Source organism: Homalodisca vitripennis, chromosome 1 (genome assembly GCF_021130785.1).
Source record: "Homalodisca vitripennis isolate AUS2020 chromosome 1, UT_GWSS_2.1, whole genome shotgun sequence".
Taxonomy (NCBI): Eukaryota; Metazoa; Arthropoda; class Insecta; order Hemiptera; family Cicadellidae; genus Homalodisca; species Homalodisca vitripennis.
Genome location: NC_060207.1, coordinates 181,812,393 through 181,828,782, shown reverse-complemented (window position 1 = coordinate 181,828,782; position 16,390 = coordinate 181,812,393). Strand labels below are relative to the sequence as shown.

Here is a 16,390-nt window from a genome sequence, read left to right as displayed (position 1 = left end):
CTTTTTAGATATGCATCGTACTATTTTAAGCTTATGCTCTAAGGGCTATAAATTTTGTCTGCCTTCTCCCATCTCTATTGTTATTCAAACAGTACAAAATACTAAATCTTGTTGGACTATAACTAAGTAAAAACCACCCATTTCACAATACCAAAACTATTTTTAAGTCATAATGTAATCAGTAATGTTAATTGAGGACACAAATAAAAAATCATTATCAGTGTGTTTAATTATTTTATTCAATAGAGTTTCAACATGAACAGTTTCCAATGAAATTAATAACTTCGTGAAAATGTTTCTAACAAAAACATAATGACAAAATATTTACACAATATAACAATCTGTATTTTCCAAATACATTCAGTGGTCATCTTTCAACAGTCTTCTTTTTCACCTGCAAACAAATTTAGTGGTTAACAAGATATGTATGGACATTTGCAGATTTAGTGTTACAAAGCGGAATCTCTAACACAGGTGGATAAAAAACCTAAATACACATTGGAAACATGTACCAAAGAGTCAGGACAATGTTCTATAAGTACACAAAAACCTATAATCCTCAAATAAAAAATTATAATTTGAATTGTATACGAAACTCATATACCAACTACTAATTTAAACGTTTCCAATTCATTTATTTGTATATTTGATTCCTCGAGCATTCTACAATTGCAACTGGATATGCTAATACAGTTGTATTTAAACTCTACCCCATTTTAAAAACTAAATATTTGACTAATTTTTTCAGTACCTAAAGTATTATTTGAAACAAATTTCAGGATGCACACTCAATTTTCTTTTACACAGATCACAAATGTAGTTTGAGTTTAACGCCTTCAACCCGTCCTCATCTATTACTAAAAAAGCTAAATATTCTACAAAGACTTTGAGGTTTCAACAACTCTATATTTGCTGGTGTAAATAGATAATGCAATCCAACATGTATACATTGAATTAGGCCTACAAATAAAACACAAACACCTGGTAGCCATAATTTTATAAATCACAAGCAAAGTGCATGGCCCTACATTCTATCGCTATATTTCTCAACTATGTAGTCACTTGCTAATAACAGTACAGACAGTGAGATAGTTACGTTGAAACAGTTATGACAAGGGATAGTAACTGGAATTTTGCGATGTTGGAAGTTGACTGACATAAAATTGGAAAGGATTAATAACATCGAAAAGCTCTTTGAGAAGATGTACACTTAAGACAATATTCAATTCAGTATTCAACGTTTTAAAATTCTGAAAAAAAACATTAGTAATAATTGTGGTAATAATATGGGTCTACTCTCTAAGAGAGCTATAAGAGTTTGGATTACTCTCACAATCACTCTTAGTACACGCTCAGGTCACCAAGCGGAGATGATCGGACACACTGTTAAGTGAGCGAAAACGATTTTGCGGCTTTCAATTCAAAGAATCTAATCAAGTACTTTTGCCCCAAACATATAAGACATGATATATTTCCTTACTTTTTTTACAACAATCTCTTCAGTTTCGGACTGCTGAGAGTTCTTTTCTCCATCACTCTTTGATTGATCTTTATATTTTCTACTTCGAGCTTTACTGCCTGAAGCCAGCTTCTTCTTCCTCCTCTTGACTTTGTCCAAATCTGAAATGCTCCTCGTATTGCTACTAATTTTGCTGACTCGCAAGTTCCTGTTCAGCAGCAAGGACCCATGCAGACTCAAAGCACGGTCTACAGAATCTGTAAACTACAGTGAAATTTTCCTTTAAACAATAAATTAAACTGGAGACGAAATACAACCAATGAATGGGTAGATTAAAGTGAGTTACAGATATTATATCATTCATTTTTTAACACTAACATTTTTCAGTTATAATTTTCATGCAGTTTTCACCTTAAGTTTAATATTATAGGAACATTTATAACAGTATTATTTTGCAAGAATAAATTAGGTGTTCATTTATTTATCCATAGGACCAGATCATGAAATAGTTATGAAAACGAAACCACCATAATTTACATCCTATCTTAACTGCTTAACTTCTTTAGAAAATTGAACATAAATTGTTATGTAGCAATTTAACACTAACATTTTTCAGTTATAATTTTCATGCAGTTTTCACCTTAAGTTTAATATTATAGGAACATTTATAACAGTATTATTTTGCAAGAATAAATTAGGTGTTCATTTATTTATCCATAGGACCAGATCATGAAATAGTTATGAAAATGAAACCACCATAATTTACATCCTATCTTAACTGCTTAACTTCTTTAGAAAATTGAACATTAATTGTTATGTAGCAATGTATGGTTTTCCTTCTGTGATATCTATTAGTTATCAAGGTACATCAGTTTAAAGCAAGGACACACAAAAGTGAGTGTGCTATTATGAATAAAATAAATAAACATGATCTATTCTTTATGGTTCAGTCACTTTACAAACATTGGCGTGGATAAATCCTGTCATTCTTGACAAGTGTAAATACAAAAAGTAATTTTATATGTATGGTCAAAATATATTGGTCTAAAACTAAAATATAAACTAATACTACTATACAGTGTAACATTATTATCTGCCTATTAAAGAATTTACAGTTCTGTATGGAAATAACTTCGTATCTTAGGAGAACGAAAAAGAGAAGTTTTTTTTTTAAAGATTGTATAGTATGGTCATGTTGGCCACAAATTTAACCATCTTGCATAATTCCCCAGCAGACACCAAATCAAGAAAAGAGAACCTAATCATGCTTGAAGTCTGGAAATGACTTTGGTGTTTGGGTACTCAGGTTACATAACTTAGACACCTTACATCTTTCTTTACATTGAAAATATTTTTAAGTATAAGATTTTAGTTTAATTACTGTTTTGCATAATTAAATATATACTACAATATTAAATAACATATTTTATTACGTACAAATATATCAGATCTTATGTAAAACCTTACCTTAAAATTAACGTATCCATAGCCTTTGCCAATTCCACTTCTAACGTCCCTTATAATTCGAACACTTTCAATTTCTCCACAATCTTGAAATGCATTCCACAGATCATCATCTTTTGCCTCTGAAAAAATATACATTGGAAACAGTGTTAAAAGGGTTGTGTTGGGTACTGAAAAACCTTTTACTATCATTAGAAAACTATCTATTAAGCTTTTAGCAGATTTAAAATTATATTTTCTGTTCTGAGACTTTCCTTCATGTGAGTATAAACTAATAGCATTACAATTACCAAATATTGTACTTCAAAATTAATATTAAAATTTAATCTACTTACTAAAAGCCAAATTTCCTACAAATACACCATTTTCCTTGTTGGAGTTGACTTTCTCATTAGACAGGGAGACCCTCAAGTGGTGACCTTTATACAATTTTCCATTCAATTCAAGTGCAGCTTTACAACTCTCAAGTGTGCTGAATTTGACTGATGCATTCATTCCAGTTCTCTCTTTATCCGAACCCTGAGATCTCAATTTGACTTTAAGAACCAATCCAAATTTTCTAAACAGTTTCTTGATGGTTCCAATTGTTATATCAGTAGGTAGGTTTCCCACAAAAATACTTTGAGTATGTCCTGTGCTCTCTTCTGCTGAACATTCATTTCTTCTTTTAGACAAATCAAACAGTGGGTTAATTTTTAGTTCTGGGGTGTTTGTATTATCTCCTTCGTCACTATAAAAAAATAAATGATTATAAAGTTTTAACTTTCTACTACATAAATTATGATTCATATGGATTTAACTAATCATAAAGCTTCCACTTTAATCTCATAAGTTTATAAACAAGAATGTATTTCCAACAAGCTATACAGAACAACTTATGTGTTGAAATCTCCTAATAGCCATACAAATACTGTTTTAATTACGAAAAAGTGTTTAAATTCATCATCTAACTTAACAGTTTAAATTTGAAATGTTGATAATGTTTTAAATAGTGGTTTACAAAATAAAACCAAAGTTTATGACTAAGAAGTCCATAATACCAATGATAAATGTTTTGAACCACCCAGTCTTTCCCCCCATAATTCTAAAAATATACTATCTTGTATAAAAATTTGATCTTAATTGGATTACAAGTTTCTAAGTTATTACTTTTCAAAGTTGCAGTTTGAATGAAAAGAGCAAAAAACCAGAACCTTTTTGTTATTGACATGAAAACGGAATGTTATTGTTTTGGAAATAATTTGCAAACTTTTGATGCAACTTCCGTTATTATAGCTAAAACGGTTAGCAATCGCCTAACTAGCTGTATAGAAATGGTAATATATTAAAATTATTACCTTTTAGGAATTACATAACTTGTATCCATTCCAAAACTAGGATCCCAAGGTATAATTAAATGTCCAAATTTCTTCTTCTGCAACATTTCTGATAACATTCCAGGCCTATATTCATCTTCAGTAGATTCATGTTTGTTTTTATTTGGCATCAATGTATTTTCCTTACACTTTTCAAGTGTTGTGGACTCATCTGATATCTCATTATTTTGCTGGAATTTATTCAATTTTGTATGGTGGTATTTTAATGAAGCCTCTTTTGTTTTTAATTTATTAGACTTTTTGCTCTCTTTGTTGTCATTTATATTAAGCTCACAAACATCTGTATGAGACTGAACATTGCTAGACCTAAACTTTCCTTTCTTAAATGATCGTTCTTGCTCAACTTTATTTGACTCTACCAATGTCATGTCTTCATTTGGATTTACGCTTTTCTTTTTATTACAGACTTTGTTGGAACAATCTGTTTCAGTTATCTCTTGTTCCATGGGTAAGTTGTTTGATTCTTCTTCTATATGGTTTAAAAAAGATCTTTTTTTCTTTTTACAACTGAATTCTTTGACAGAATCACTTTTCAAGATTTCAAAGTAATTTCCTTTTTGTTTTTTTAAAGACTTCTTATAACCTTTATTCTTTTCTATTAAATGTTTCTTCTTCTTACTTATAATGCCATCACCACGATTTGGTTCACTCACTGAATTAAAATTTAATTCTTTATTCTTATTCTTTATAGACATTTCATTTTTATTACTATTAATTTTCATGTCATTTTCATGTGATTGACAAAAATAAAAATATCTCAATCTTCTTTTTTGTCAGGCTTCTGTCAGATTCCCTGTAAAAAAGATAAGTTTGTGAAAATAACAGACGAATTAAAATATAAATGTGTTTATTAAAGAGGTAAAGTCCTCTCTACAACTCAACTTCATATATTACTTTATATATATACTTTATTTTATATATATATATATATATAGGTACTTTAGGATTATACCGACCACACCAGTATGAAGAACACAAAAATATAAATTTATAGAAAGAAATATGATAGAACGAAAAAACAACTCTTTAATTACAAACTTACAACGATTATCAATTGTTAATGGGGTCAGATTCCGTTATATGCCCCCAACGGTTAAACTTTTTTCAATGAACTTAGAACGTTATAAAACGATGTAGTTGAGTAACAGAACTAACATTCCATCAATCAACAAGCATTTCCAGGTATTTTGATCGGTATTGTTGTCGCTGTTATCTTATCTTTCTTGAGAATCCCGATTACGGCAGGCCGCGTGGCATCACATGATTATTTAAGTTTTTTTCACGGTACATAATTGCCTTTCCATTACAATTCAATTTATATTTCTAATCAGCCCCTCTAGAATTTGATATTTTACTGATAGGTACTATCTCGAGGGATGTTTTTCTTTCGTTGACATCAGCGCGGGCTTCGCATTTTGGGTGGCAGAGTGTGGTCAAGAATAAAAAACAAGTTTTGTGTGTTTTTTTCAATAAAGAGTTTAGTTTTTGTTTGGTAATGTTTGTTTTTGTTGAAGTTTTGTGTTTGGAGAAATGTAGAGGTAAAACACGGAAGTACAACAAAGCGACGCACCAGCTGAACGGGCGGCGAGACTCTGCAATCACGTTATCTACTAGACCGCTCGACTTTGACCTCTGTCTGAGGATGGGGAGGGGTGTGCAATAAGACAATTCCTGTTTTATATTGACGAAATATTGTTTCTACGCTAATCTAGTAATCAGTAGAAGCAAAATGTCAAATAACGATTCATGTCTGGGTGTCTGGGTGTTTATAATATTTCAATAAACATAAACATTGAATCACAAAAAGTACTAGCTCCGCCGGGACTCGAACCCGGATCTCTCACTTGCCGGGTGAATGTGCTACCATTACACCACAGAGCCTTTACTTTTTACGATTCAATTATATTGTATTTGGCCGTGTCTTGTCACATATGCGTTTAAATAACTAAACTAACATATGATCGGAAGACCAAATACCTATCAAACGACTTTTGTTTACATTAATCAAATACCATAACTTTATCATGCAAGAAAATTAGTTCTACTTGTAATGTTCTAAAATTCATTATTTTTAATTTTCATCCCCTAAAACCTTATATTGTTTTGTTCAGGATGTGTGTGTATTAAGAGATAGGGATGTCCTTAAGACAACTGTTTTTCGAAAGATAACACACACAGGAAAATATTTAAATTATCAATCCAACCATCAAAAAATCTGTCAAAGAAGGAGTAGCCTACTCGTTGTTTGATAGAGCAAAGAGCTTGTGCTCAGATAAAGATGGACTAAAAGAAGAATTTAAGAAAATTGAATCGGATCTCAGAAGCAATGGATACCCTCAATTAGTAATTAATAAGTGCAAACGAACCAGAAGAATCATTCCTGAGTCAGAAAAACAGAATTGTGATAAATTTGCGTTTATGTCAATCCCTTATGTGCCGGGATTATCGGAGAAAATTAGAAGAGTAGGTAGAAAGTACAACATTAGAACCGCGTTTAAAACACACAACACTCTTAGACAAAGTCTCGTAAAAACAAAACCAAAAAATGGCACACAGGAATCCAAAAACTGTGTTTACAGTATAAAATGTAGCTGCAATAGGGAATACATAGGCGAGACAAAAAGACCACTAAACGTAAGGATAAAAGAACACAAAGAAAACACGAGAAAGGGTTTCACAGAAAAGTCAAAAATTGCACACCATTGTTGGTCCGAAGACCATCATATGAATTGGGATGAAGCCCACATAATACATCGGGAACCACATTTCTTCAAAAGGAAATTAATTGAGGCAACATACATTAAATTGGCAGACCAACCAATCAGTCAACCATCAGTCGAGATTAGGCCGCTTTGGTTGCCAATTCTAAAAAATGAACTAATGAGAAAACCAAAAGTATCAAACGGATCGGATATTTGTAATAAACCAATGCGGAGTCACAATATGGTTTTAAGAAGTTCATCTCGCATGAACCAATAATAACGAAAGGGCCCATTCCTGTTCCCCTTCCCTTATATTTCCGCCATCTTGTTTTAGCCAGCCGTCACGATTGCCATTGGCTAGTCCCTCTGGTCAGTCGTAGGTGGTTAGTAGACGAGTGAAGACGTATTGTGACCTGTATTCCGTAGTTTAGTTTTAATGATTAGTGTTTTGTATAGTTTTGTATTAAGTGCATGTCTTTAGTGTTAGTGAAGTTGACAACAACATGTACGTTGTGATTCCTGACTTAGGCGTGCCACAACGCTTTAGTAAGACTTGTTTATTTTAACCTAGTTTGTAATTATGTATTAGGTTAGTTCTTTACCTGAAGAAGAGATCAGATTGCAGATCTCGAAACGTAGTGTTACTGTTTTCTTGTTTCACTGAACGATGGCAAATGTCTGGAAAAATCCTGTTTCCTTTACTGAGCTGTTCTGGCAACAGAAAACTCAGATATAAGCTATTGGGAACAGACAACGTTGAAAATATTAGCTAATAAGAAGCACAATACACAAATATAAGGAACAAAAAAATTGACGTTTATATTTAAATTATTAAAGATATGCTTATGTGATTTGCATTCCTAAAACCATATACATTTTTGTTCACGAGGGCGAGCAGAATATTTAATAATAACATTGACATTTTTTATTCGCTACTCTGGCTGTTAACCTCACTGATACCCTCACTTTTAGGCGGCTCCTCAAACCATAAATTACAAAAAAATTAATAACATGTTTGAAATTTAGGGTATGGGCCTATAGTTCATTGATCTATGTAACTCAAGACACTCATGATAATACCCCCTAGGATTTTGTTATTTTACTCATACTCATACTCAAGAGTGGTGTTTTAATTCATTACCCTCAGCACAAGGTAGCACTACATCCTGTGCTAATGGTCTGAAGCAATATTATCAACCTGTTCAACTAACTTCCTCTGTTCAAGATTTTTAAACATTATTCAGGCTTTCCCTACCTTATTTGTTTTCTGTATTTATTTGCTAAGTATCTTCTTTTGAAAAACAAATATGCGTAGTGGAAAAGTAAATATTTACCAATGATTGATATATTTTATCCTCTTTTACTAATAAAGCATTTCTTGATATTCTGGTTTAGTCAACAAACATGTATCAAATAACACGTGTGCATAAGAGAAACTAATCTGACTTACCAATCCTTTAAATTTAATTCAGTAGAGGTATGTGGAAATAAAGTTTACTAGTTATTACGAGCTTTAGAAAAACAACCACACAACTTCACTAGCAATCACAATCACAAATCACAATATGAATATAGGCTAACATCAACTCCAATACTAAACAAAGTGAAGTAAGAGAGACTACACCTAACCTATATCATCCAAGACTGTGTTTTAAATTGGGTTTCGAATCGGAGAGGCTTTGGTAACAAGTACTACTAAATAATCGAGAGCAAGATTATCAACCGGTTATAAATGAACCTAAACTATCGATTTTATTAACCGATAGATATACTATCGAATATGTATAAAACGCTAGTAGTTTTGTTGTTTTTTCTAATATGTTATATTTTTAACAATGTAAAATGAAAATCAACCAAAATTAACTAATATGGTTAATGTTTGAACTTATTGTCGACCACTCCTCCGATCTAAAAAAATTATTTTACAACAAATTATACAGAAAATGGTAAGAGCCTTTTTTGTTTTCGGTAGAAACATCTTGCTTACTATTTTGTCATCAAAGTATGAGGAGTACAGTCGTCCAAATATGAGAAGAACACCCCTTTTGGTTTTGAAATTGTAATACATTAATTTATATTATGGTACTGTATCAGTAACCTCAGCTGAGGAGAGAATCTTACTTTTCTACAGCGAAGGCCTGTACAAGGATGGATATTATAATTTACAATATGTTGATGTCATTGGCCTATATGTTCAGCCAAGTTCGCAGTCGGCATCTGATTGTAGCTTCTCTGTTCGGTGAAACATTGCTTGTCTGCCAATATCAAGCAGACCATTGCCCGAACTGGCAACAGTGTGGTAGCGTTAATTCGGCTTTTTAAGGGAGTTTACGATATTGCTATATCTTAATCTAGAATAATTTTTATTCCCCATCAAACGAGTGTGGTACATGGCCATTTTGTAAAACACTTTTTACAGATGTCTTAAATGGATGTGGGTTTGAAGTGTTTATTAATATGGTTTTTTCCCAAAAGCTCAAACGTACTTTGCCAATGGTCAAAACTTTATCCTTCACACAGTCATTGGAATCTTGTAGATTAAACAGTGCAGCTCGATATAATTATGAAACATTGCTAGTTACGTTTAACAAAAACCACTCTTTTTCATTACATAGGTTGACGAGCCTAAGGTCATATAATGAAACGTTTTGGAATCTAAACAGTCAGGTGACAAATTATCTTGGTTTTGATCTAAACTCTCCATAGACGTACAGGCAAGTTCTCTGAATAGCAGAATGCTGAATTCACCACTTGATACAGACGAAGTGCTTTCTAGAACATTTATGATTGCCATGAAACGCTGCATAACCATGACATCGCCGTTTTAGCCTACAAGGAACACAATTTGTTATCTCAAGGCTAGGATGGCAGTTCACATCCTGGAGACCTATATGGCCCGAGAATACTTTCAACTCCGCTTGCAAATTTGGAATATTTGTCAAGAATTTGCAGCTGCCATTTACATGGTTATTGTATACGATGCTATAACTGAACGGAATCCATGTTCTTTATGGAGGCACACTTGAGACAGTCGGATTCCGTTCATCGTTATAAGCATTTTAAAATAACCATGTAAATCAGCTGCAACATTGACAAATATTCCACCCATCAAGCGGAGTTGAAAGTATTCTCGGGCACATTATAGGTAACCAATGGATGTGTCCATTTTGTTTCGCCGGTTAACACACGATGTGTCAGCTTGGCTAACGGCGATGTAACTTTCTATGCAGCCGTTCATGGCAACAAGAATGTTCTAGAAAGTGGTCCAACTGCTGTCGGGTCAACCTTGTGGTGATTTTTATCTGCTACTGGATGAGAGTCCTATGGAGAGTTTAGATCGGTAACCCCAAGATAATTTTCACTGACTTTAGATTAAAACAGTAATTCGCAATACTGACCGTTATGCCCGTCAAGGTCTCGAAACGATGGCTTTTGATCGTTAAACGTAACTAGCAATGTTCATAATTATATCGAGGTGCATGTTTAAAGATTCCTACAGTGATTACCAATGACTGTTGAAGTCTAATTAAATAAAACAAACAGCAAAGTACCATGGCTCGATTATACGTCTTGAGCACTGGTAAAAAACCATTTAAGTTTTAAACACTGTCAAAACCCACTCCATAATGGAATCTATGTCAACACTACAAAAAACCAGTAGTTGACACTCGTTGGTAACCAAATTATTCTGAGAGTTAAGAAAAAGAAGCATACTATCTCGTATTATATTTCTCCCTTAAGTGTTTGTAGAGTTAAATATTGTTTACTCATACTTTGCTTCCATAAAATAGGATTATAATTTTGTTTCTGTCAAATAAAGTTTTCTCTTCAATACCTAGAATACAAAGAAAACTTTAATTTGTGTCGAAATTATTTGGCTTTTGGCTACTTTTACTCCTTTTCAAAGCATGCTTCATAAAATAGTGTTATTTGGAAATATGGAATTTGGAAGCACACCATCTTTAAGAGACAACCTATTACTCTAAATTTTTAATATGGCTAAAAGTAATGATTATTTTTTACTTCACTGTCTAAAAATTGATAAAAAATAGAATAGGTTATTTTTTCAGTCACTCTGAATGTATTTCTGAAGAATACCTTAATGTTAAATTTTATATTCTCTTGAGGAGTAATCATGGCTTTAGAAGTGATTATGTTTGACTCATGGACGAATAGCAAATTCTGCACTAAAAATACTCGTATGTCTAAAGAGTAAAGTTTTTATTTATGCTATTTTATAATTAACCTTTATATAGTTGTTGTACCATTAAAATATGTATTTTACCCTCTAAAGTTCAAAAAAATCAATTATAGTTAAGTTTCAGTTGCCGTTCCATTGTATTTCTCTATAGCATAAATTAATGTGTAAGGCGGATTTAGAAAAATAAATAAAAGCCTTTGAATGTTTTAAATGTATTGTTTTAATGGAACCTGGTGTTTATGACATGTACACAAAATATTGAAAAACCCAGTTATAGTGTTAATTGAGACCTGATTTTAGCAATTTTTTCGTATGAAAGTCTCCTAAACATGGTTGAACACCTAGAGCCACTACACACTGTGTCAGCCCACTCATATACAGTGTCTTTCCTCTTTGAGGTTGTGTTGCTGCATACATAACACTGACGCCGCAGTAATCTTTTCTCGCCTCCTTATAGGCATAGGACTCGGGAAATGTCAGCCCGTTAAGCTCTTTGGATATTTTTCACCTGCCAATGGAAGCTGAATATTTCCTATCTGATCTTGGCTACAGTGAACCTCAGGCAATTGTTTAGTGAGATGTAAATTATACTTTCACAGAGATTTAGTCAAAATTACAAAAACAAAATTACAACCGGTGGGTTGTAATTTTGTTAACGTAATGTGCGTTCAAAATGGTCATATAAATTAGATGAAGAAACAATTTTCTGTACCATTTGGTAATTTTTCTTGATCTTTCATTGAACAGCGTAATCATATCCGTCTTGTCCACAACACTCATGTTCTTGTTGTAGTCACAAATAGTTTTTTGCTTAGCGGTTGTTTTTCCAAATTTGACAATAGGTACCACTCATAGTCATGAATGCTAGACAACATTGTTACAGATCTCTTATCGCATCATTTTCAACTGGGTGTCACTATGACACACTGTCATCTCACCCTTAATGTTTTTTGGAGACAGGACATGCCTGCCTCTCCGATAATTTCTGACAGTACCACAGGCACCAGTGTCATTGTCATGTAGCTACAGAATAGTACAGGCTAGATTACCAATTGTCAATGATGTACACCCAGTACATTGATAATCTGATCAGAGTTTGACCAGCATAATAATAATTCATTATTGTTGCGTTGTTTACTTTTGACTTTTTGAAAATCACTCTGTTGGAAACTTTTGAATTAAAATCTCATTTTCTTTTTTTTTGAAGTCAAATTAATCAAGGAAAATAACATAGTGCTTTCCAATATATGACAGCATCAAGTTTTACACTACTTGAGCTGACATTGCTTTATCTCCATTATAAGCATTGTCAATATTTGTGGCCTTTCCAGTATACACAATGAAATATAAAATGGATCCTGTGACACAGTCGCCAAAACAAATAGTTATTTTCCTTTACTTCTTACTGTATTTTGTTGTGTTTTTTAAAGTTAAATTATGTGTTAGGTGTTAAAAAATTTTCATTGTAGGCTTAGTGGAAGTTTGTCATAAATGTATCAGGAGAAGAAAGTACTGATTTGGAAGCTCTGATCAGCCAGATTGTCAGTAACCGTATATTCACAGTAAAAAAAGAGAATACACGTCCGAGACAAGAGGTTGAAGCAGAAAATTTACGCTTGAGACAAGACATGAGTCGGATGTCAAGGCCTATCTAGCAACACGTCGGATCAAGTTGAACGTCTGTACTTCAACAGTACATCAGGTTCCACTGAAATACGTTGCTGCCTAAGACAAGTACCAGTACCAGTAAGCTGAAGCTTGATGGCAAATGAGTGAGAACAATTCAACACTTTAAGATGTTCAGCAACTATTCCTTAGCGATCAGGCTCTATGACGAGGACCACTCTGTTCAGGTAACTTCAATGATTAGTGTCATTGGCGATGAGGCTAGCAGGATCATTTATAGGTTGATGGATGAACCTGAGAGGACAACTGTATGAGCATCATTGGCGATGAGGCTAGCAGGATCATTTACACGTTGACTGATGAACCTAAGAGGACAACAGTGAATGAGGTGCTGTGTGCCGGAACAGAAACTAGCTCCGAGTCAAATATTCGGTACGAGAGGTACTTGTTTAATTCCACCAAGTAGGAGACGGAAGAGACATACCAGGAGTACTTCATGAGGCGCATGACTCAGGTGAAGCTGTGTGACTTCAAGCAAATGGAGGATGAGCTCGTGTTAGGCACGATCGTTTGTTCAAAAAAGGACATAAACAGCGAGAAAATTTGTGGCTGAAAAAGATGTCACTTTGGTTAACGCCGTTCAAATGTGCAAAAGCAGCGAAGAGTTGAAACAGCAAATGAGCAAGATTAAAGATCTGAACAACGGAATCAACAAGATACTTACAGAGTCCAAAATCAAAACACCTAAAAACCAAGGAATAATAACAATCACAAAAGGGTTAATTTTGTGGAAGAGGATGACACGATTCATTGAAAAATTTACTGCTTGAGAACAAATATTCAGAAATTGTGGTAAGAAGGGTATTTTGAAGTCGTTTGCAGAAGTCTAAAACAAATCAAGCAAGTCTCTGTGGATGTTGAGGTAGATGACCAAGCTTTTCTGAATATATTATTATATTATATTATTATTAAACCTTCAAGGTGAGAGTATTTGCTACTCTGAAAGTCATCTGAAGAGATAGTAGAGTGATGGACGTCCGTTTTCAGCTGGACACAGGAGCATTTTGTAACATTGTCAGTCTCAGAGAAACTGCAGAGAATTGTTGGTGTCAAATCTTTAAATCTTGGTGAATCCAGAGCAGTACTTAGGGCATTTGGTAGATCTCAAATAAGAGTTCAAAGAACTTACATTCTCAGGGCTCCTACACAACTCAACAACGTTCATGATTTGGTGTTCTAGGTGGTGGAACATGACCATTGTCCTTCGTTGTCAGCAGAAGCATGCGGGCAGTTGAACCTCGTTAGATATTGCAACAATGTTAATGTTCAACAGAACATTCCATCTTCAACAGTTCAAATTATGAACAAGTACAAGCATGTATTCGAAGGCCTATGAAAAAGTGAAAGGTGAAATTAGGCTTGAAATCATAAATGGTTGTCTTTGAAAAATGCTTTGGAAGAAATCGATACCATGATACAACAAGGAAACATTGTCTAAGAACCAGGGTACACTGAGATGACAAGCAACATCACAATAGTGCACAAGAATGACAAGATCAGAATATGCCCATCCAAACCCCATGACCCATCCAAACTTTACAAGGCACTGAAGGACACAAAACAACAGTTGCCAATATTAGATGAAATTTCATCAGGATTGAACAAGGCAAAAGTGTTTTCAACTATGGATGCTAAGAAAGGTTTTTGGATGTTGTAATTGTCTGAAGAGAGCAGCAAGCTGACAGCTTTTGACGTGACAACGTCTTAAATTAGGTTGTGGCTCGGAGTCACTCATGAAAAAGTGTAACGCCCGGTAACGTTACGATGCCCGTCCAGTGGGTCCGCCGCACGGGATAAAGCAGATAACTGTGGGTCCGCCGCACGGGATAAAGCAGATAACTATGTTTATTCGTGAAAATGTGGAGTGCTTAGATTCGTCATTTACAACAACTACAACAATAAAGGTAAATAATTGTACACTGATATTTCATTATCGTAAACTATGATTGATTGATTAATTGTTAGATTGACACAAAAGTTGAGAAACTGAGTTTATAGGTTATGTCATACTATTGACAAATGTTGATAGTGTTAAGTAAATTATTAGTTTAAATCACTCTGCAATCAATCGTAATTCAGTCGATTGAGAAGAAACAGCGCGTATTGCTAGTCAAACATTTAAAATAACAAATTATAACCTCTAACCTGTCATAACAGTGCGACCAAACAAACGAACTAAACCGACCAATCACCACGCGCGGAGTTAGAATTTAACTGTGTTTAGCAAGAATTTCAAATTCCAATTTTAGTAAATGTTTTATTCAACTTTACCATTTACAATAACAAATTTTAATTAATTTCAAATTATGTACAATGTTTTAGTAAACAAAATATATTTCTATAGTTAAAATTTGTGCAATTCTTATTTTCATTCAATTCCTTGTTCCTATTGTGCAATTTAATAATATTCATATCAATAAATATTCTACCGAGAAAAAGACGTTGTCACGTAAAATCTTCGCCCGTAAAACCGACTTTACAGGCAACCATAATTTTTGGAGTCCATTTTGTAAGTTTAGGTATTTAAGACTTCCTTTTGGCATAACAACAGTTATAGTGATTTTTCAGAAAAAGGTACTTGAAATTACCAATGGTCTCCAAGGAGTTCATGTTCTGGTAGACGACATCCTTCTAGTTTGTGCATTTCCATATTCATTATTATTTCAAAAAAGTAACAATAAAACTAAAATCAGGTTTTAAAAAACTGCAACAAATAAAATATTTGCCTTTTTATTAATTTTACTATTACATCCAAAACACATTATTTATTGCTAATCTAAAGTAATCCTCATTTTAAATAATTATTTTGATCTCTTGCACTGATTTTTGCTAGTTATAGTACTAGTACGTTTTGAAATTGTAATTTTATAAATACAAATACTCGTATTTCATATAACGAGTTTTTATTATAAACCCATCAAGGTAAACTATAATAAAACCTTACTGGTATGTTGTCACCACTGTAAACACTAGTAATTCTTTATTGTAAAATCTTTTTTGTTAGTCCACTTTTACATTAAAATCTAATTTTATCACTGTTGCATAGTTGTTATATTACTGTATTAAATAGTGTATCGTCACATGTTGCATCACTTATAAAAGTTAAGGCATATTGTAAAAAAAATCATTTAAAAATGATTTATGACATTTCATAATTGATTTTATAGAAAATTTTTTTGATTTTAATTATAAAATTTGCAATACATGATTTTTTTTCATTCTTTCTAGACCTATTTGTTGGAATTAGTTAATTATTAGTTTTATGTTACTGTATATTAATGTTATCTTTCATTTAATTTGGTTCTGAGCTGGTACTTCTGATAATGAGTGTAAACTTTTAGATGAGACCAAGAAAACTGAAGAAATGAGATACAAACCTTTTTCTTAAGAGAAACCCATTTGTTTGTTTCTATTGAGTATGTAACTGGTAATAAGACATACTGGCTCTTCAAATATTTTAAAATAATTTTCACATTTTAGAAAATTTTGTTATAAAATTAGA

The 16,390-nt window shown here is 33.0% G+C and overlaps 1 protein-coding gene and 1 non-coding gene across 2 annotated transcripts; both read right to left on the bottom strand.

Annotated features, from left to right (window-relative positions):
• Positions 1–217: 217 nt before the first annotated feature.
• LOC124352836 (nucleolar protein 12-like) lies at positions 218–8,653 on the bottom strand. Its single transcript, XM_046802535.1, has 6 exons — positions 8,452–8,653; positions 4,261–5,092; positions 3,259–3,653; positions 2,927–3,045; positions 1,481–1,723; positions 218–394 (listed from the first exon to the last, which is right to left on the bottom strand). Exons 2-6 carry the CDS (start codon positions 5,019–5,021, stop codon positions 368–370), a joined length of 1,545 nt encoding a protein of 514 aa, XP_046658491.1. The 5' UTR covers positions 5,022–5,092; positions 8,452–8,653; the 3' UTR covers positions 218–367.
• Positions 6,110–6,180, bottom strand: Trnaa-ggc. The gene has a single exon. It is a non-coding gene; the product is annotated as a tRNA-Ala (tRNA).
• Positions 8,654–16,390: the final 7,737 nt, after the last annotated feature.

Coding starts and splice junctions, on each gene's coding strand:
- LOC124352836 (XM_046802535.1), bottom strand. CDS start 5,021: ATGAAAATTAATAGTAATAAAAATGAAATGTCTATAAAGAATAAGAAT. Junction 3,046..3,258: donor TGTAGGAAATTTGGCTTTTA/GTAAGTAGATTA, acceptor ATATTTTTTCAG/AGGCAAAAGATGATGATCTG. Junction 1,724..2,926: donor ATGGATACGTTAATTTTAAG/GTAAGGTTTTAC, acceptor ATTTCACTGTAG/TTTACAGATTCTGTAGACCG.